This window comes from Zootermopsis nevadensis, unplaced genomic scaffold (genome assembly GCF_977971745.1).
Source record: "Zootermopsis nevadensis isolate Lab colony 2312 unplaced genomic scaffold, Znev_1.0 Znev_ptg000011l, whole genome shotgun sequence".
Taxonomy (NCBI): domain Eukaryota; kingdom Metazoa; phylum Arthropoda; class Insecta; order Blattodea; family Termopsidae; genus Zootermopsis; species Zootermopsis nevadensis.
Genome location: NW_028259143.1, coordinates 1,024,978 through 1,046,431, shown reverse-complemented (window position 1 = coordinate 1,046,431; position 21,454 = coordinate 1,024,978). Strand labels below are relative to the sequence as shown.

The 21,454-nt window shown below is 40.1% G+C and overlaps 2 protein-coding genes across 8 annotated transcripts in view; both read right to left on the bottom strand.

The window, feature by feature from the left end:
* The window catches only part of MEP-1 (zinc finger protein MEP-1), a 19,229-nt gene extending 7,732 nt beyond the window's left edge, over nt 1–11,497 (bottom strand). For 2 of the 7 annotated variants that reach the window (XM_087346997.1, XM_022074136.2), the window contains exons 1-3: nt 8,217–8,633; nt 7,706–7,796; nt 641–3,724 (exon numbers count right to left, since the gene is read on the bottom strand). In XM_087346997.1, the coding sequence (XP_087203123.1) occupies nt 641–3,724; nt 7,706–7,775 (3,154 nt within the window). In that variant the 5' untranslated portion in view covers nt 7,776–7,796; nt 8,217–8,633. The other 5 variants (XM_087346998.1, XM_022074135.2, XM_087347000.1 and 2 more) reach the window with 5 other exon arrangements.
* On the bottom strand, nt 9,535–21,454 carry LOC110834705 (uncharacterized protein KIAA1143 homolog). Its single transcript, XM_022074147.2, has 4 exons — nt 20,886–21,454; nt 19,234–19,354; nt 11,359–11,545; nt 9,535–9,674 (listed from the first exon to the last, which is right to left on the bottom strand). The coding sequence occupies exons 1-3, from the start codon at nt 20,988–20,990 to the stop codon at nt 11,361–11,363; spliced, it is 411 nt and encodes a 136-aa protein (XP_021929839.1). The 5' UTR covers nt 20,991–21,454; the 3' UTR covers nt 9,535–9,674; nt 11,359–11,360.

Below are 21,454 nucleotides of genomic sequence, written 5' to 3'. Positions count from 1 at the left end.
TCAACATACAATAAATAATATTCTGATCCAGATGCAAAGTTCCAGTTCGACCAGCAATCACAGCTATATGCCATTTCAAAATTATCATCACCTGACCATTCGTCGCAAGTTACACCACAGCCAAAGCCACAAACACCCTTTAAACATATTATATGCATAACCCAGCTTCTGCTAAGTTTCTCTGGGGTTGGCAACAGTGCACCATCAATAAAGAATATCACAATGACTCCTACAAAGCAGGGTTGTAACATTGACATGGCATAAGGAAAAGTATTTTTCTAGGCATCCGGATTGTTTTGTACGTTAACAGCTACGTGGCTATGATCAGAGTGACGATGTAACAAGAATGTTGTTGGAAGAGTCAGAGAGATGGAGTAGTGGGGATTATTCAGTTCTCAAGTTGTGCATCGTGGCAGATTCATTTGGCACAAACCTCAAGTGTGTCTGGTCCAAAGACACACTTAGTGCACTGTTACTGCGAACAGTTTCAGTTAACGACAGTCAAATATAGGCAAGGAACATGAGCTACAATAAGAAGTTTAACAGTTATAAGATTATAAGCCACGCCCTAGTTTTATGGGGTGCAGATTTGGGGGGGAGGCGGGACTGCAATTTATATTCAAGGAAATATAATACGTACCTTGTCTGATTTGTGCAGGTACCACTCCTCGCTGAGGAGGCATCTTCATGTCTGGCATGTGATATCGTGCGTGTATAGGGGGTCTGCCTCTGCCACGTCCCAATCCTGGTGAAGACAGTGAAGGTGCCGGCACCAGTTTCGGAAGTAAGGGATGATGAGGTTGAACTTGCTTCCCTGCCATGGCTTGGTAAGCAGCTGCACCAAGTCCAAGAGACGCCGGGCGACTGCGGGAAACCCGCGGAATTTTTGCTGGTGGTTCCCAGTCAGGAGGCGGTTCCTGATTGCGGTCTGGTTTATGCTTTTTTGCACACGACAACAAGTGACGTGTCAGTTTACCCTTCTGATTGTCTTCAAACGGGCAGTTGGGGCACTGATGAAATGCTGGAGCACGTTCCAACCTACCACGCACATTATGTTCAGCTTCCATGTGAAAAAGGATATCATGTGGACTTCGTACTTCCAACGGACAGAAATTACAACGATACACGTAATTCCGCATGTGCGGGGTTTCCAGATGTTGTGCCATAACAAGCGAAGACTCAGTCTTAAAGCTGCAGTATTCACACTTCTTCTGTTCCAAATGAAATGGTTCATTATTTTCTTTGCTTAGTTCCAAGGTCTTAAGAAGTGAATTGATGGCAAACTGAGTTACAGCTCCTCCCCTTCCACCATCCCGATCACGTTTCCGTTTCTGTGATCGAAGCATATCTGTCTGCACATATTCCTCAATAAGGTTTATGCCAATCTGCATAAAGAACTTTCCCAAAGGGTTGTCAAAGTATGTTGGTGGTCTGTTGGGTTTCTCTTCAGGCTTGGGAAGACTGGCAGCTTTATCTTTGTCTTCACCAGAAGCAGGCCCCGAGTTCTGAACTTCAGGGCCATTTTTGTTTATGCTGTCTCCATTCTTCTTTGAGTCTTCTGATTCTTTCTTCTCTTCCCCACTTTTGTCTTCACTTGGCTTTATTTGGCTTTCGCTTCCTCCTTTTCCTTTAGCTTTTACATCTTTATCACCACTCTCATCTTTATCTTCACTTTTACATTTATTCTCATTTGCATCAGACAAATCCTTCATATTAACATCATCATCGCCCTTGTCAACTTTCTCTTCAGATTCAACGCAATCTTCCTCCTCTACATTTTTATCAGAATTATCTATATTTGGTTTCTTTTGATCTATCAAATCTTCTTTGTTGCTCTCTGTATCTCTCTCCTTCTCCTTCTTTTCTTCTTCTGGTTCTTCCTTTTCAATCTTCTCATTCTCTTCCCTCTTCTCATTCTCTTCCCTTTCTTGTCTCTCTCGTTCCTCCTTTTCTTTCATTTCTTCTATTTCTTTTCCTAGCTTTTCTACAAATTCTTTCAAAGGCTTAATAGGTGGCTTTTCATACACATAAGGTACTATAAATGACGGAGCTTCTACAACATACATGTCATCTGTAAGGGTGGGCAAAATTTGTGGAGGTTTGGGAACTGAAGGAGGTGAGTGAAGAGAATTACTCATGCGCATGGATGAATGAGAGGAATACATCCCCTGTGCGGGCACAGCGACTGGTAGTATGGAATACCCTGACGATGAAGCTACCGGAACAGACGATGACGATGCTGCAACAGATGATGTATGTGAAGAACCGTGTGGCCCCTGGGAGATGGGAACAGGTCCACGGCCAGACAGAATTGAATTTGTATCAATAATAACTAATGTCGGCTCCTTCTTGCCTCCTTTTAAACCTTTCGTTCCAGTAGCAATCTCTACGAGGCGTTTAGTGTCATTCACAACAATAGTGTTTTTTCTTGTACTGCGTGCCTTATTGTTCTCCTTGTCATCACGGAAAGGATCTGTGGACAGGGGATCGGCCAGAGGATCCTGTGGAGTTATCTCCTCTATGTCAGGATCCTCCTCCTTCTCCACATAACTCTTCTGCGCTTTGCTAAGATTGCGGGAACTACGTCGAGGCGTCAAATTCAGTATAGCCACGCTTTTACGAGACTTTTTTACCTTGCCCGGACTATCTCCACCCTTTGAATCCGATACAAACACGTCTATTTCTTTCTTATCGTCATCCTTGTCAACAGCCTCGCCATTACCTGCAGAACCCTCATTTCTGGCAGATTTAATTGATTTTGAAGATTTCAAAGAGTCATTACTAATCTCTTCAATATCTGGACTTACAGCATTAACTGGAGTCACATCAGATACTTCCTTGGCAACATTATCTTCCCTTTTAGCACAGTCAGAATCCTCTTTAAAACTGTCTCCTGCTCCATAAGAACTACCTGCTGCTTTTTTAAAGCTACCTATGTGATTCTCATTTTCAGACCTTACAGATTCATCACTAACATTTTCTTCACCTTCAAGATCTACGACCTTACTATCTAAATTATGAGAGTCATCATCTTTGTCCCTATTGACTAACAATTCATCTTTCCTATCTTCAGATTCATCATGTTCGTCGTCACATGATTCTGCATCTGAACCTAAACTGTTATCTCTGGATTTTACACAGTTATTTGTGGAACTTGGAATCTCTTTACCAACGTCTGCGTCCAAGGCTTCCTCCTTTTCTAAATCATCACCAGCATCACTGCCCTGAGTTTCACTGTCATCTAAACCACTCTCTTCAATTTCTATTTCTTCATTCTTATCCAAATCTTCATCTCTAGCATCTTTCATTTCATCATCTTCATCTTCTTCTTCTTCTTCTTCTTCTACTTCTTCATCATCATCATCAACCTCCTCCTCCTCCTCTTCTTCTTCTATTTCCTCCTCCTCATCCTCTTCCTCTTCCACTCCAGGCACTTCAGTTCCCAAATCTTTGCACATTTCTGATTCACTCAAATTTTCACTGTTAGGCACTTTCGTATCCCCTCTCTCACAGACAGAGAAGTTTTCAGCATTATTAAAATCCTTACTACAATTACTCGCATTATCCAAAAGAGAGTTTTCACTGATATCATCTGTACTTTTATCACTCATTACATCACTGGTCAATGATTTGGCAACAATAGTGCCATGTTGTGGAACATTCTCGCACACTTCCATCTCTTCTTCGTAAGATCCATTCATTTCCCCATTAACTCGAAATTCACCTGAAAAGAGAAGGACCAAATGATATTTTTAACCTGGCTAAAAAAAAAAAAAAACGTTCGCTGCAAGGGCATTCTGAATGATCGATGGCATTTTAAATTTACAGAATTCCTTCACCTCCAAATGTTTTGCAGCCAAAAATTTACAAAAACAGGACCATCCCGATAGCACATATGTTCCCCAACAGTCCGATGACATCTTAATTTAAATAATCCAATAACGCTTCATTCATCTGCAATCGTATCTTAATGCAATGAACAAATCACCAGAAAACGTACTCAAGCAACTGCCATCAGTACTTGACTGTCCGAATTTAATATCGCACACACACACACACACACACATCTGCCTTCAACCTGTGAAGCTCTCAGCAATAACCAGGATGCTCAAAAACAATTATCACTGTACAGAAATGAAATGAACCATTATTAAATATGACTTAATACGAAGTACCAACCCCTCTGTCAACATTGCCATTTCTTAAGCATAATAAAACTGCTGCATTAGCAATAATATTAGTTTCCTGTCATCCTTTTATCGACACACAGCGGTGGTTGCGTAAGAGATGAACGTGATATACTTCTAGTTACTGATAGATACCAACAAAACACATATTACCAGAAAATACAATTACTACTACAGGATGGCATACAAAATGATCTCCCATTTTTTTTGACCACCATATAGCAAGTTTTACTACAAAGTTTAAATCGCATGGGTGAATGGACTGCTCCACAGAGATTCCACCTCGGAGGGAGGAGAGCAAATAAATGCCATGCTGCCACCAAACTGATGTATAGTGACCATTAACATTATGGCTGGCAAAGACTCCCTGCTAAGCAACGGAAACTGTACTGTTTCTTGCCTGAATGAAGAGTATTGTAGCTATGCATTAAAGTACATTTTGGGCCCCTCATCGAAACACTTACCTATCCACTAGCTTGCTCGACAGTTTCACGACGGTTCACACTGCAGCAAAAATTTCTCGTGCAACAAACGTGTGTACTACCCTAAACACTGATCCTGTCTGAGGTGAAGTGACACTAAACCCAAGAAAACTGGGAAAGTAACATCAGGATCAGAGATATCCAGATATTCCGTCCACTTACTCCTAAGGTTAGATCTGCACATGTACCTATAAAGGAATGACCATACTGCACGAACTTACTTCACAAGATCAACACTAGAGACCAGATGTCCTACATAATTAAATACAGTGTGTCCACAAAGTCCGTTCGGGGTTTTGAAAAACTGTGGCCCGCAAACAAATTGAGCTAGCCACATGTGGTTTGCGGCAGATTACGGTGAAACTCTGGAAGATGGTGTTCCACCTCATTGGGGTCTGCAGGTACGCGCGTACCTAGACAGGATATTTCCAGGAAGATGGATCGGCAGAGACGGCCCAATGCCTTGGCCTCTACGTTCACCAGACATAACACCACTGGATTTTTTCCTATGGGGTTATGTCAGGAGCAACGTGTTCTGAACACCAGTTAACGGACTTGATGACCTGAAGACCCATATCAGGAATGCGATCTCGGCTATTCCAGCAGATATGCTCCACAGAACATGGCAAAAGCTCGAATATCATCTGGACGTTCTCCCTGCTACTGAGGGAGCCCACATCGAGGTCTACTGAGGTCAGTAAAAAACTTTCAGAGTTCCACTGTAATCTGCCGCAAACCTCATGTGGCTAGCTCAATTTGTTTGTATGCCACAATTTTTCAAAACCCCGAACGGACTTTGTGGACACACTGTACATAAAGCACATATCCACCACTACAAAGAAGTGAAAAAAGAAAATGTTCCCATCTGCACTATGAATAATCCTGACCAACAAGCATGTGGACGGATTTGGCCACCCAACAGCATGGACAACCATGACTGCCCAACTATGTCATGAGGACATAGAAGATGTGCCTCGGCAAGCACAATCGTGTTTCAGAAGCTGCATGGCAAAACAGCGATCATATCCAACACGTAAACTTCGCTAATAATAAATGCGCATGTTTTGATAAATGCATGTGATAACTGCAGCACCTCTGCAAAGTTTAAAATATCAGCATCAAAACCAGTGAGAAAAAATTATGGTCTCTTTATTAATGACTGTCTAAAATCTAACTTATTTCAATCAGTAGGACATTCACACTGAAATAGAACAGGAAAAACCAAATTTCTGAGAGTTAGGGTTTATTTAAAGATTCACAGTTTACACAAAATCACATGGCCAACTTCCGTTATGGTAATTCACGTGTAGGAAGCAAAACACACTTACAAAATCGTGCAATCACCACGAGAGGCACGTTCTCCAGAATAAGGACGAATGCATTTGGGGTTGTTATTCATCCTGCCATTGCAGAAAATTACAGAACCTCACTATAGGGAGTTCAAAGATGTCACCGATGATAATTTAAATATGTACTTCGCAAATGCGAAAAAAGACAATTTAGAACATTTTTGCATTATTCCAAAACAATCTGAATAATCCGCAGAACATTAAATCGCAACACCACAACGAACAGCAAAACACTAATGGCACTCGCAGATAAATGACTAAGGACGCATACATGTGGGCCTGACGTTTTCCCTTGAGAATATTCATTATGCACATGCAGAACCTTGCTCCAGGTCTCCTCAGCACTGTCACACAGCAAGCCCACACATATTCTTTCCTCTCAGACGATAAAATTTTCAGCGCTAATTTGCAATGTCTTCTGGTGTTTGACAGGTTTCTTGTGTGACCCTTTCCACACAAAGAAACTTACTCTGTTGCATAACAATGCTCACAAAGGTTAAGTAACGTCAGCGTCTCTTTGGCTTACTGAAACGATTTCTAATTTGTGATGCCCGATCTGCTTTCTACAAAGAAATAACCACAAGCTTTCAAATGAGGTGTGACACAAAACCAATCTTCCTGTATTCCTGCTGCCTAGATCAAGATGCACAGAGGCAGGAAAATGCCTTTTGTCCACAAATGAGACAACACATGGTGATGCACAAACAGACAAAAAATGTAAAGCTGTAGTATATACTAGCACTGACATACCTCAAACCACAATAATAATACCAGCGGCAAAACTGTACACTTCTTAATTTAGTAATTTAAACCCTTAAGTGGGCTAAGCGCATATATGCGCAGATGGTTAACGCCCGCCTGGTGGGGAGCGTGCGTATAAGCAGTGGTGCTGCTCGAAGTCGTAGTATTTGTGCTTACACCGAGATTTAAATGGCAGGGAAGACATAGACAACCATGCAAGACAGAACTGTAGTTGTTGGTGTAATGATTTCCTCCTAACAAATTTGATGAAATTACAAATAATTTCTTGAACTATGTGAAAAGTAGGTCCTGCAAGACATTAAAAAGAATTTATCATGAATTACTCCACTAAATCCAAAGGAAATAGCGGGGGAAAACAAATGATGTTTTAAAAATGTGGTGAAATTGCTAGTAAAATAGCTACAAATTTAAACATGAATATTTTTATTTCCATACCTAATAAATATGTATTGTCTATGACATAAAAAAATTCACAAACATTTTTAATAAAATAAAAAGGCCCCACCTGGTGATGCAATAGCATAAATTTTGGCCGCACCCTCCTTAAAAGATTAATCAATTTCAGTCAAACCCTAAAACAGTGCCACAAATGGGTTGCTACTTGGCAATAGCAATTTAAACAGCAACATTCCAAATCCAGGCACTTACAATAAAGGATCCTGCTTCTGGGAAAGGCATTGATTTGGAAGTTGCTGGCATCAAAATATATACAAATTGTTCACTAAAAACTAATAGCCTCCTGAAATCGTAAGTCAAAAGTGACATCTGTATCCCCAAAAGTAAACCTTGCACACCCATTTAAAAACATGTTACAAATTTCATAAGAAAGAATGTGATGTACAACAAACCTTTTAGTTGCACATAAACCTGATACCCATTACATGTTCCAGCCATTTAATCAATCATGTCATGCAACAAATCATACCTGTTTTGTTCATAGAACTATCAGATCCCTCCTTACTTCCTTCACCAGTTTCTCCCATCACAGCCTCCATTGGGGTTGGAGTAAAGGGAACCTGGAATAATAAGGTGAGGTTATGTTAAAACGGGAAGCGTTAGCTTTACACTGATGACCATTTCACATATAACTATAATTCAAGATGGCGGTTTCCGCTTCAATTTTGGGCCCCTTCTTCATTATGCTTGTAAAGTGAAGAATACAGAAATACAAAAACACCAGCCTACTGACGTTTCAGTTACTAACATCTAGCTGTAACGAGATCTTTTGTTTCTTGAAGGGAAATTTCCGACTGAAATCAGATTTTAAAAAATTCAACACGCTTACCGCGTCACACCTGCCTCCTGACTGACCTAGGATTTAACAAAACCAAAATTATCACAAACCACATGTTAATTCACACAACAGTTCAACCTCTGGACTGCAATATAGTTTTTCATCTATTAAGTTGGTTAGTTGATGCATCCATATCATTTACCTAAAAACTGTGACGATTTTCATTTCTCCATACCTCTGAAACATTTTCCGCAATGACACCAATGTAGATCTACTGATTCACACCAGAGGGCAGGAGTGTTCACTACCAACACGTTGTAAATGGGTTGGACAATTTTCCCATCACGGAACATAAAGCTGCTCACTTTAATGGTAACTGTGAATGTGTTTTGCCACTTCTATACTGATCCTGTCAGTACACCACAAATTAACACTTTCTGTAGCAAACTATAAACACTAATACATTGGCTTCTGGCCTCCCGCCATTTCTCCCTTTATACATCAAAAGGGCCCCGACAACACAGCCTACCGCCAATATTGCATTGCACTTCCGAAAAGAAAACATAGGCTGGAAGGTAGTAGCGGGAGTTTTGAATAACGATTGCAATAGACCACAACCATGTACCTTTCAAATCCGGTAGGTTTAATTTCAACTGCACATGGTATAATGGGTGGTAATAAACTCCACCAACAATTTATGTTTGTCGACGACGTCACTAACCCTCACCACCGAAAACTGCCAAGATGGCGACCAAGGGTCACGTGACGGCAAAATTGTGACGTACGCACTCAACATGATAGAGGTTTGGTTGTCCAATGACGTCGGGCGTCCATGGTCACATGACTAAATGGGTTCGTTTACCCAATCAGGGCCAAGTTCGAAAATGTTTAAACATCCCTGATTTTACTGACAATGGGCCCACTAGCACCCTCTGGTACAAGTGTCAAGATCACAATACACGGGCTACAATGTGATGGAATTTTGAGCAATTCAAAAACTTCTCAAAATGCCCACCCCCCCCTCACATTTGAATGTTACGTCAGTTTTGGTTTTCGAGGGTTTCAATTTTTGACCACAATGGTAACATATGTGGTCTGGTTACAACAATTGGGTATCCACATACATCATTATGCTACTTCCAGGAGAGTCTTCAAACACACAAGAGGGCAAAAAGCCATCTTCAGTGTATCACTGTATGGTCGCCCATCCTCAAAACTCCCACTTTATGTAATTATATATATATATAAACACACACAATATGATTAGCACGCTCATGGTTGTCTCTGAAGACCGGCGTTATGTACCAGCAGTCTTGAATATTAAACTGAAAAAGGGCCCTATAAAAAACTCTTCAAAAATTTTAATTATCTTGAAAGATGGTCATTCTTATTGCACTATTCTGCGAATGAAATGGGAAAAAAAAAAGTGTTTTCAGAAAGTGTGTATCTAGACTTACTCGGAGGCGTGATGGAGTGGAAACGAAGGGCTTTGAATGCTGACGACCATTGTTAAGTGCAACTGATAATGTAACCCACGAAAAAAAATTTCAGTTATGTATCGCATTTCAAAATATAATGCTTTCTTTGGAAGGATGGATCTTCTTATACTAAGGCATTGACCTTGCCGAACCTGGTTGCCACCTCATCGTAATCCGTCTCGCTAGAAACATATAAAGTACAATTATTCATATAAATAAAGTTAAACGAATTATGTTCCATATCGATATTCGTGCCGTGTTTCAACTTCACTTCACAGCAGTCTTTGGAAACACGCCATTGATCCATCCAAATTCATAGTACTAAGATTTTCTTTACCGCAGTGTTGCCACATTTTCGAGATGCAACTGAACCTAAGAACAACGCCAACTCGAGAATGTAACCTACGTGTTTTACCATAACAGTTTCTCGAAGCCATTATTTAGAAAAGTTATTACACATTCGGAATATTATTATTTATTACTCTCACTGGGTAATGACGGCAGAAAAATATACCTGCGCCCTGTGGTACAGGGGGCCGCGCCCTTTACATCTGCACGACTGTAGATGGAAGCTCGACTTAAAATATCCCAACACCCCTCCAAACGGTAATGGTTAGACCCTGTCTTCGTTATGTCAGCGGGGTGCATACGCGTTGGGGGCCAAATTTTTTGTTAAAATCATAAACGGTATTTTTTTTTACAAAGGAAATGATACCAGGAAAAATCAAGTGTCATTATCAGTCGATGGCTTATCTCTTTAATTTTTCGCGACAATAGAACGAAAATGTTAAAATACATTCCGATGCTTATCATTACAGCCGATCCAAGTACCACCTTAATCAATCATACGTTTATAATGCTAATAAGGTACCAACACTAGCAAAAAAAAAACCGTTATTACGCCTGAGCACAACCAGAGATGTTTAAACATAACGGAACTGTTTACAATTTAATTAATACCAATTATGCTAAAATCTCATGCCATAATCGTGTTAGATGTGACCTTGACGATATATTCAATATGAAATTTATCCATCATCCTTCGTTACAAAAAAAAAAACAGTACTGTAAATCAGAAACCTAAGGCTGATAAAAGTTTATGATATTCATTCGTATCGCTATGCAGTGCAATAACAATACTACGAAAGTCAAACTTTGTTTGAAGACACGTATGCATGTCTTCGTCGTCCATTATCTGAGGAACATCATATTACCTCCTACCCCGAAGCAGGAATAAAATTATAGTTTGTTCTAATGCCATCCACACAAAGAACTATGGCAAACATCACAATTGCCATACAACTATCGATTTTCTGCACGTCATATTCATTCTGCGACCTAACCTAAACCGCGTACAGTTTGTGAAACGCTTGAAGAAACGATCCAAACGACCAATCAGAAAGCATATTTGATTTTGAATCCCAGTCTTCAGCCCCCCCCCCCCTCTCTCTCTCTCTCTTCTCTCTCCTCTTCCTCTTCGCTTACTCCCATCTTTATCTTGTCTCTCCCTACTTCGTTACAAAGTACCAGACCTCACTACCCGATCAACCAAGAAAGAATAATTTCACTTACAACGGAATATGTTTACAAAGCGTCGTCCGTCTGTTTCTTGCAGACAAGCGAAATATCATTTTTACGACCGCGCAAAGCGAATTTTTATGAAAGTTCATGTAACAATCGACTGCAAAACACTCACGCCAAATTCTTATAAATTTTATACTTCAACTGTTTCTACAAAACAGCATTAAAAAAAACCCGATAGATGGCACTATAATCACATAAATAACAAGGAAAATAACTCAATATTCGTTCAACAATTGTTCTGGGCATTATTAATCCAGCATATCTGGGTCAGAAGACACGTACCTTTAAACGTCGTCTTCGTCTTCCTGATCAAAAGACAGTAGTTTCGTATTCTTGACGCCTGTGACCTTATTTCTCTTCGCTGGCCGATCCTCCTCGGATCGACTGCGCTTTGACCCTGAGCTACCGGAACTCTTCGTGGGTGCCCGGAAGACGATTCGATCCTCAAGGTTGGCTGGAGCTTGTTCCTCTGTAATTAGATCGTGACACTGGTTCAGAAGGGAATGAGCAGGTGCACTCTCTCGATACAACGCATCTGGGCAACGGCACAAGATTTTTGACACGTATAATAAATAGAACAATGGAAAAGAATATATTTCTTTGGGCCTTTAAGGGCCCAGTGCTACCACCTGCTTTAATACTCTACGACTCTGTGTGTTTCGTACGATTCTCGTTGTAAACAGTAGCAAACTAATCTTTGTAATGGTGAAGTGCTGTGTTTTCTTCGCGGTACGGCCTGGATTTATAAATATAATTTTTGGCGAGCTTAGGTTTCGAGTGGTTAAATGTGCTCGTAACGTCCTCTACGAAGACGACTTCATGTAACAGAAGCCTTCATGAGGAACTCGACTAGACAAGAGGTTCGTGAGATTTCTGTTCTTTTGGGTCGTTGCGCCGCGTAGTCTGGTAGAAAATGACTTAACGTTTCACGTTGCTGCGTCCATCATCTGATAAAGACAGCCATCTTCAAGAAATTTCCTGTCTGCATTTTACAACACCGGAAGTTTCGATTCCGTTTTCACAAAAGACCACGAGTGGGACTGTTAGAGCACTTTGAGAAACCTCGGAACACGTCCATTGGGCCCAAACCTTGTAAGAAAAAAAAAAGACAATTGACGACCACTGAACGAATCCTGGACCATCTGAATGCAGTCCACAACCTCGCACCAGATTTATGTAAGATCCATTTTAATATTAATTACCATCCACGCCTCAACCAATTTTTTTGAGTTCAACTCACTAAAATTTTTGGATATATTTCGCTTATCTCAAACGACTATTTCATACTTCTAGATTTATCTCAGTAATGTGTATTTCCTGTTTGGGGTTTGAGGTTTCCGCGGCGGTGATTTATTTCGAAGACAGCTGTCTTCTAGGTTGTAGCGCCGTGTAATATGGCAGAAGTTTGTCAACGTTCCAGAGGTCATCACTGATAATGAAGGCAGCAAGGACCTCCAAAACGTTGGTAATCTTCTACCAGACTGCACATTGCTACAACCCAGAAGACAGCCATCTTCGAAAGACTTGCTGTTTATTCTGAAAATCGCATTAAACCCATAAATGCAAAGTTAAGTAATGTTAAGGCAAGCGATACACACAGTTACCAATGCGTCTTAAAAGGCGAAACCGGATATTCATGCAGAATACAAAAGGTTCTGAAAAAAAATCAGGTACACACGGGGTCTGAGGGTCTCACCGCGGTAAAGAAGTCGACGTTGGGCTTCTGGGTCTAACTCAGTGCAGACCAGCGTTTTGGAAGCCCAGACGGACAGACAATACGATCTGAGGGCGGACAAACGCATATCAAAAGCACCAAATTTCACTCTTGAAAACTGCCTTCTTCCGTATTTTGAAACTCTTAAAAACGTCGCAATCCTGAAAATATTCTAAGCGCACTCAAGTTCCTAGACACAAAGATAACTATTCGACGCCAGGAGGCATTAACTTTCAAATAACATTTAGATTTTTTTCTGTTTTATTCACGGAGACAGCTGCCCTAGGCCGCTATTACCGATAATATTCCCTTCCCATTATTCACAGCCGAATCTTCGTAGTGTCAGGTAAAAACTGGCAAAATTGAGAAATTATAATGTTTATAGTTTCAATAAAATCCCCTCTTGAAGAACAATGTGAGATTTAAGGTTTTCACGTCTGTGACGATGCCGATTTTGATCTAGCCCTGAACATGGTAGCACTGTGTTCCTCCGAAACGTTGGTTTCTACCTACAAGTCCACACGGCGCTACTCAACACAGACTCTGGTACATGAATTTGATAACATTTTAGGGCTGAGGGTCATATTGGAGACCTCACTCATTGGCAACAGATGAGGTCATTTTGGTGGCCAAAATGGTAGAATGACATCAATGGTGAACTGGAGTTGAAGAAGGACTGCATCTGAAAGTTGACGATAATAGGACAACTCAAATCGCGCATCTACAGAACACGGTAAAACGAAATATTTTGAAAAAAACAAATAACTAGCGTAGTGCGATCTGTCATAGTTGACGGGAATGGACCTTTTTTTTGTGTCGAACAGTAACATCGATTTATCGTAGAATCATCTTTTCAAATCTCTCTGAAAGTACAAAATTCATACACGTATTTAAGTAAATTTAACGTGGAAACATCTTTAAGGCGGCTGAAACCAGATTCCTGACGAGTAGATTCGGCCAGAATAGGTTCCACCATAGTTTCTTCCGAATTAGAGCAATAACACGAAGATGCTATATGACCGACCAAAGATAGCCCTTTGAAACACGAAGATCTTCTAATAACATTTTATGAATTCAGTCCGTACCGCAAAGAAAGCACCACACTTCACCATTGCAAAGACCAACCTCATGTGCCAAGGAAATAATCCCCGCTTGTAGCATCACATGAAAACCGTAAACACAACACGTGACCAAAATGATACTCATTACATAACTCGAAACAGCTTCTTAGAAAAAAAAGTCCTCTTTTAGAAAGCTCAATGAAGCTCAGCTATCCAAAAAATAATCACAGCGTTCACAAGAATTCGTCACTGGTCCCCGAGCCTCAAAGACTCAATCCAATTCTTTGTAGCCCATTTTAATATTATCTTACCATTTATGCCCATTGTTTCTGCATGCATTTCTCATCCCCTCACGATGAGTGCTACATGCCCTGCCCACATCATCCTCTTTCACTTGAGCGCCTTAACAGTATTTGATTAAGAGCATAAATTATGGAAATCTCAGTACGCATTTGTCCTTAAAAGCCGCCTTGCTCCATCAATAAGCAAATCTGCATTTTGTATTTTGGGGTTCGTATGATTCTGAGCGTAAATAATGGCTAGTTCCCCAAACAGAGTTAATAAGTTAGCCTTTGTAATGGTTAAGTGTCGTGTTTTCTTCGCGGTACGGACTGAAATCTTTAATATTAATCAGACGAACTATGATTCTCAGTGTAAACAGCGATTATTTCCTTAAACAGCGTTAACCAGTTGATTTTTGTAATGGTGAAGAGTTGTGTTTACTTCGCGGTACGGACTGAAATCTTTAATATTAATCAGACGAACTATGATTCTCAGTGTAAACAGCGATTATTTCCTTAAACTGCGTTAACCAGTTGATCTTTGTAATGGTGAAGTGTCGTGTTTTCTTCGCGGTACGGACTGAATACTTAAATATAATTTCGACGAGCTTTGTGGTTCAAAGGGCTAAATGTAATATTACATACAGCTGTGTTCCTTGCAAGTTACGCTCGTAGCAATGTGCATACAACAGACGCGAACATTTTACAAAGAGAATAGCACATCTTCATCTCGATCAGAGCAAACAGGAATCGAGACGACATATTTCCCACGTCGACAGGTGCGCATGCACTAAAAACTTAAACGTTTTAATTAACTAGACCCTCCAGGCAAAAAAATGGCGAGGGCCCTAAATTAGGCCACGACCGCTTCCTTTCACATCCTTTCCAATTTTTTTGCCTATCACTCAAGGCTACTTAATATGACTAACTGACAGCGTCTTTAAATAAACCACAAACAAGGATCAATTTCAACAACACTCTCCCATCTATACGTGGGTCTCCCAAGTGACAGCTTCAATTCGGGATTCCAAACTAAAAATCTAAACGCACGTCCCATCTCAATTCGCGGGTCATATTTTCTTCTCGTCATATGATTTTATAACCCTGATAATATTTAGTGAAAAATAGGCTTGATGTCGGTCTACATGCACACAGGCGACTTTCATTATACGCGCTTTCGTTATTCGCTGATTTATTTCAGTATCATGAGCAACATCAGTTTCCAATCCGCGGGCACGGTATGAGATGCCGCACAAACCCGAGTTGCGCGCGCAGTTTTTTCGTCCTCTCGATGTGTAAGACTCAGAAAAAGCCATGGGCATGTTAACACGTCTCCCGTCTTACGCGTTTTCGATACACGCGGCGATTGACAGAAACGTAACCCCCCCCCCCCCCACCACCACCACTCATTACGAGAATCATCTGTACAAATAATTAATCAGGGCCTACGCGGACCGTAAGCGGTACGCGTACTGCAAGTTGTTGTTCGATAAAATTCCAGATTCGTTTCGTAACAGACGAACGGAGTATCGCCAATGCAGGTCAATACCAACTTTAACCATCACCGTGCGCATTACAGGCTCCTCAGCTGTGAGAAGGGCCACATCGAAATACGAGCGTTCAGAGACCCACATTCGTCGGCTTTCGGCACGATTACAGAAATGTTAAAAGCCGAATGAGAACTGAAATTATGCCGAAACGGCGCCCCGTCCTCCCCCCAAAACCCGCTCACTCTCCTTCAGCAAAGCAGAAGGTCCCCAGTCCGTGGTAAATGTTAATCCCTTCGTCTATTCGTGCATCTGCACTGATTACGAAGCGTCGAATGACCGTGCACTTTGTAAACTAGAGATAAGGGCGATGCGAAAGGAAACATTTTTAACCCAGTGGTAAGTATACGCACCACATACTCTGTATTTTTCCCCAAACCAATTGATTGGTTCGTGATCATTTGCTCTTAAAGGACTTTAAGCCTAATGCGATGATATTTAACCGTTGCCATGGAAACGCTGATAAAAGGTTTCCGGCCTTACAATACTATAAACTGTTTAAAACTTGTAATTAATTCAATAGTTTCTGAATATTATTCAGATGAGCTTTGGACTATAGAAATTTCCTGCAGGTACTGAGGAAAACCAAGAGACACCTGTCAGAATAGCTGGTATCCGGATTGAGTTTCTAACTCAGAACCTCCCGAATACGAAGGAGTTGTAACAAATCGACCTTGATGCACGTTCATTGCCTGCAGAAATGGAGCGTGTTCATAAAACGTGTTACAGTGGATTTACTTTTTTTTTTTTGTAAGCTGGCAACAATGAAGAAATGATGAGGTTACGTACGTCCACTCTTCGACTAACCTTTTCATTTACGTCAGCAAATTTCATAACCGAAACCATTTGATGAATTTGGTTGGAATGTTTATACAAAAGGGTAATGAGAAACTACGTTCCATTACAATTCTCCTGGTGTGTGTGTGTGTATTCAAGCGCAAATGATGTTAGTTCGTTAACAGTACAAGAAACAAAACAATAACTTTTAAGCATAAATACAAGACAAGTGGAGACATCTTTGATCTACATTTCTTACTACTTTACGACGAATTCAAATAATGATAAAATTAAACAGAACCAACACTCGAAACTGTGCATACTTTAAAATGAAGTACATCTTCCCATTGTTGTTACAAGCAGCGTAATAAGTGAAGATGGCTGTCTTCTGGGTTGTCGCGCCGTGTAGTCTGCTAGAAGTTTACACGGCGCAACGACCCAGAGGACAGCCATCTTCAAACTCACAGCCGTGAAAACCTCAAATCCTGCAGCGTAATGACTGCCGTGAATGAAGCTGACACCGCGCCATGTCAATGGTTAATTCAGTTACCATCTGTTATGGTGACGTCCAGTTTTATTTCTGTGGTCAACGGTCACTACAGAATTTTAATATTAACTTTACCGCGAAATTTATTTATTGATTAAACTTTGTACTGTAAAGTACATAAAATCTGTCAGGTATTTATCCAGTAAAGAGGACTTCTTCATCAACCGTACACAGATTTTACATACGTTATTACATTAGATTAATATTCTATAAATCGGGTGAAATGCGAATCTTAGAATGTTGTTTGTCTTATAAAGCTACTACATTCTTTTGTTTGTCGGGATGTTGGCCAGCAGTGAGCTTCCAGGTCATCTTGGCACGGGTTTTCTCGGTTTTCCTCCGACTTTAAGCAAGTTCCTTAGTCCAAGTTACTACCGCGTGTTTCTTATGCATCCCTTCCGATTTAAGGTCATTAAAAAAAATTTAAAAAAAAACTGAAATGACAACTGTTTGTAAAACTCCTTAATATGAAATGTCATGAACATCCGCACAGACGTTCTAGAGTTGTACACGAACGTTCAAAGCTAAAAAATATTCTATTGTTGGCCACAAAATTTTCAGTTAATCAATCTACCTCAAAGGATTGTTTTCAAATCGTATTTCCAGGTCAACAATTGGGCTGATTCGAAAGAGACAATGAAGACATCAGCTTTAAGGAAACAGAGCGTAAGACTATAAGCAGCAAAGAAAACTGCTCGAAAGGAATGTGAGGAGGGTACGAAGGTAAACGGTGGAGTAACGAGAAAGAGAAGAGTATAAGAGAGGGAAGGCAAGGCAAGTTGCCACATTTCGTTTCGATAAAAAGAATCCGTGTCATCCAAAATTCTCTACTTATTCGAAAATATTTATCAAAATCTTCGCGGTAGCATTAAGTTCATCGCCCCATTTTACCTTTCACAGAGCCATTCCGAAATCATTTTGCTCATTCTGCTTTGTATTTACGTTCGCTGATTGTTATCTTAATAATGACGTGTAACATTCAGTGATTTAATGACAAATACGCGTACATGACGTGGCTCCACCTGCTAAATAATGCATTACAATCACGAGGGGGGAAAATACGTATCCCTACGACACCGAGTCCTTGTTAAGCTTAAGTAGACAAGAAATGCACCGAGTTTTATGAAACGTAAATGTTCATTACCGCGCTCACAACATCTAGCTACCGGGACGCTATCCAAAGCCAGGTGAATCCAGACCACGCCCTATTTTCTTAACATCCATTTTAATACGATCCTACCATTGTTTAGGTCTTCCAAGTGGTCTGTATCATTCGGGTTTCCTGACCAAAATTTTACAACCATAAATTTAACGAGCCAATTGTCAGTGTACATTTGAGTTTTTCCATTATTCAACCAATGATGATGCAGTTATTACACGAATTATCTACTGTTACCACATTTGTTATGCAAGAACAGGGCGGGAATTCTTTACCATAAATTACGAAAAATCATAATACACAAACAAAATGTTTTAGGTGAATTTTGGAGTTACACACAAAACTCCCTAAATGAGATCCTCTTAGTTCAGATTGATACTTCAAAGAATAACAATTTAGGCTGTTTATTTCTTGGATGGTACTGTCATGCCATCTGTCTTGATAAAATCTTGAAGAATCATGATTGAGGCCATTATCTCACAATAACCACCGGACGCAACCCACACCTCACGTCTTTCCGCAAAACCTCCGTTCTGTCCAGACGCCCTGGATTCAAACCAATGTGCCCACTTTCCTTTAATAAAAGCAGCCCCAGAGCGTTTCACATTTGAATCTAATAAGGACCACAGCATCTACCCTCCGACGCCAATCATGGCACCTTGAATTCCTGCTGAAGAGGTACTGAGACTCGTTACTCCGAAGGAAATCTGACCACTGCTCGACTGTCCAGTTCGTGTGTTCCTCTGCAAAGGAAACCTGACTTTCTTTGTTCTCAAAATATTTACCGAAGAGACAGTTTCGACTACCTCTCATATTTGTGATCGGACGCTATCAAATCGAAAAAGACATATATATAAAGACGGACAAAGGCCTATTTCTAAGCGAAAACCTACGACAAAACATTCACCACGACTTGACTGGCACAAGTCGTCATGAATGTTTATCCCCACCGAGTGGATAACTACTTATTTTCAAAATTGTCTTTTACAATTGTCGGTACATAAAATACTGTGATTTCCAAAACTTTTTAAAGTTAGTTACTGGGACGGAGTTATGCTAGCTTAACCTTACCTTCCTTCTCGATCTTCGCTGCCTCTTCTGCTGTCAGATCACCAGGTTTAAGTACAACTACAACTGGCTGATCATCTTCCTTGTCCTTCAGTTCATCAGCATCACATGGCAGAATCTCTCTCTGTAAAATGCAAAAATTAAGAGCCGTAATAAGGGGCAAAAAACCAATCAATTTCCCAACCAATATCTGCTTATTATATAAATTTCAAAAAATCTGGCATAATCAAGAGAAAAACAAACACGTTCTTATAATGGGGGGGGGGGGGGGGATCTGTACTCCGAAGTCAAAAAACAGAAGGAATCCATATGAACAGCGCTGTCTGCTGAAATGGCAAGTGAACTACACGGGCATTATTCAGACAGAGGAAAGCCAACGGCGACTCGACGGTACCATCAAGGGACAGTTTACGCTTTAATGATCGCTTTTAATGTTTTAAAAGTCAGTCATTTCACTAAGAATTCATGTGAAATGTAAACTGGGTCACATTGCTCATTGGGTAAAGCAGCTCTGATGAAACGGCATCAAGACACTTACTGGTGACAAATCACATTAATGTTCTACTTCCTTTTACATGCATCTTATAATTATTGCTGACTTATTAAATATGTCCTAGATCCTTCTGCATCCCTTGCAAAAAAATGTAATTATAATAAATGAATTCCAAAATAATTCACACTGATTACAAAATTTTATTCAAAATACCAAAGATGTGGAGTCCAGTATGAGAGAGCATCACTAATTTAATATACGTCTCCTATTTAACGCAGAGAAACAAACATTCTAGCCACTATGAACTAACAATGTTTTTCCAAAAAATAATTCCAAATATTTTGTGGGTGCAACTTCATAACACACTAGAATCTGTGTTTTACTTACAGAATTAAACCTAGCACAAATTCCCCGAACAAACAAGCCTTGTTACTGAGTATTTTATTTACAGTTACTGTACAAACTACTTCAACTTTCTTAATGCAAATGCTCACCATAATATTAAGCTGTGCTCAATTTCAATTAAATATGATTAGATTGATCAAGTCAGAGAGAATGAGATGGGCAGGACACGTAACTTGCATGGGAGAGAAGGGGAATGCATACAGAGCTTTGGTGAGCAAACCAAAGAAAAAGAGACCACTGAGAAGATGTAGACATAGGTAGGAGCATAATATTAGAAAGGATCTTAGAGGTGGTGTGAACACAGTAATGAACCTTGGGGTTCCATAAAATGATGGGAATTTCTTGAGTGCCTGAACAACTTTTGGCTTCTGAGTAAGGACTCGGCTCCTTGGAGTAAGTAACTACCCAATTTAAATTTACTTAATCCTTCTTTGTAATTTATATGATGGATTATACAATGAAATATGTCAATGCCTTCCCCAATAATTGTTGGTCTGTTAATGAAAACCAATAGCATTAATAAATTCAATACTAGCAACTCAAAGTATTTTACTTGCCAATGCAACGTGTGTGCAACAAACTAAAAAAAAAAATATATGGGAGACCATTCCACAGGCTTACAACCCCACTTTATAGTAAACGTGCATCAAATTTCAATTTTGTTGCTTTAATAAATTTAGGTTATGTATCGTAAGCAATGATCTCATAAAACTCAACATATAATTCCACAACCGTAAGCTTACAAAAAAGCACCAACCTTTGTCTCCACAGTATCAGGTTCTTTATATCCTGCTTCTGCCTTTAACCTCGTTAGAAAACTTGGTTCTTGTGGCTTAATATAAGTTATGCTCCTTTTTGACATTGCAGAGAACTGTTGGATTCAGACATATCACAGCACTAAATTGACTTCGTTCACGTACCACAAAACACCGTTAAAAGCAAAACTCAATCAATTGTAGACCATCCTTACAAACACCCATGTCTACTACCACAACTTCTGGGTTATGTTTATAATTTCATATACGAACTGGTTTCTTATGTTTACATGTAGCCCTTTATTATGAATTGTAGCTAGCGTTTTCCACATCGTTCACAGTAACGTACAGTCTGCACAAGATTCTTGAGTACGGTCTCAAGCACCATAAACATCCCATTGACCACCGCCGGCATATTATATCAGAAAGTAACGGAGGGATGGGAACCACTATAACTATTTCTGCTTTTTTCCCACCCCTCCATTACTCCTATCAAATCAAGCTGAGAAATTATATTAGAGTCGAACACCTGTATCCTTCAACAGCTGCACTCAAACCAAAACCCTCACTT

Bases quoted from the DNA above. Each gene is read 5' to 3' on its own strand.
- LOC110834705 (XM_022074147.2), bottom strand. From the start codon at position 20,990: ATGTCAAAAAGGAGCATAACTTATATTAAGCCACAAGAACCAAGTTTT. The intron at 19,355-20,885 runs GTTGGTGCTTTT...TGCATTTTACAG, and splicing joins CTGATACTGTGGAGACAAAG to AGAGAGATTCTGCCATGTGA. The intron at 11,546-19,233 runs GTAAGGTTAAGC...ATCTAATTACAG, and splicing joins AGCGAAGATCGAGAAGGAAG to AGGAACAAGCTCCAGCCAAC.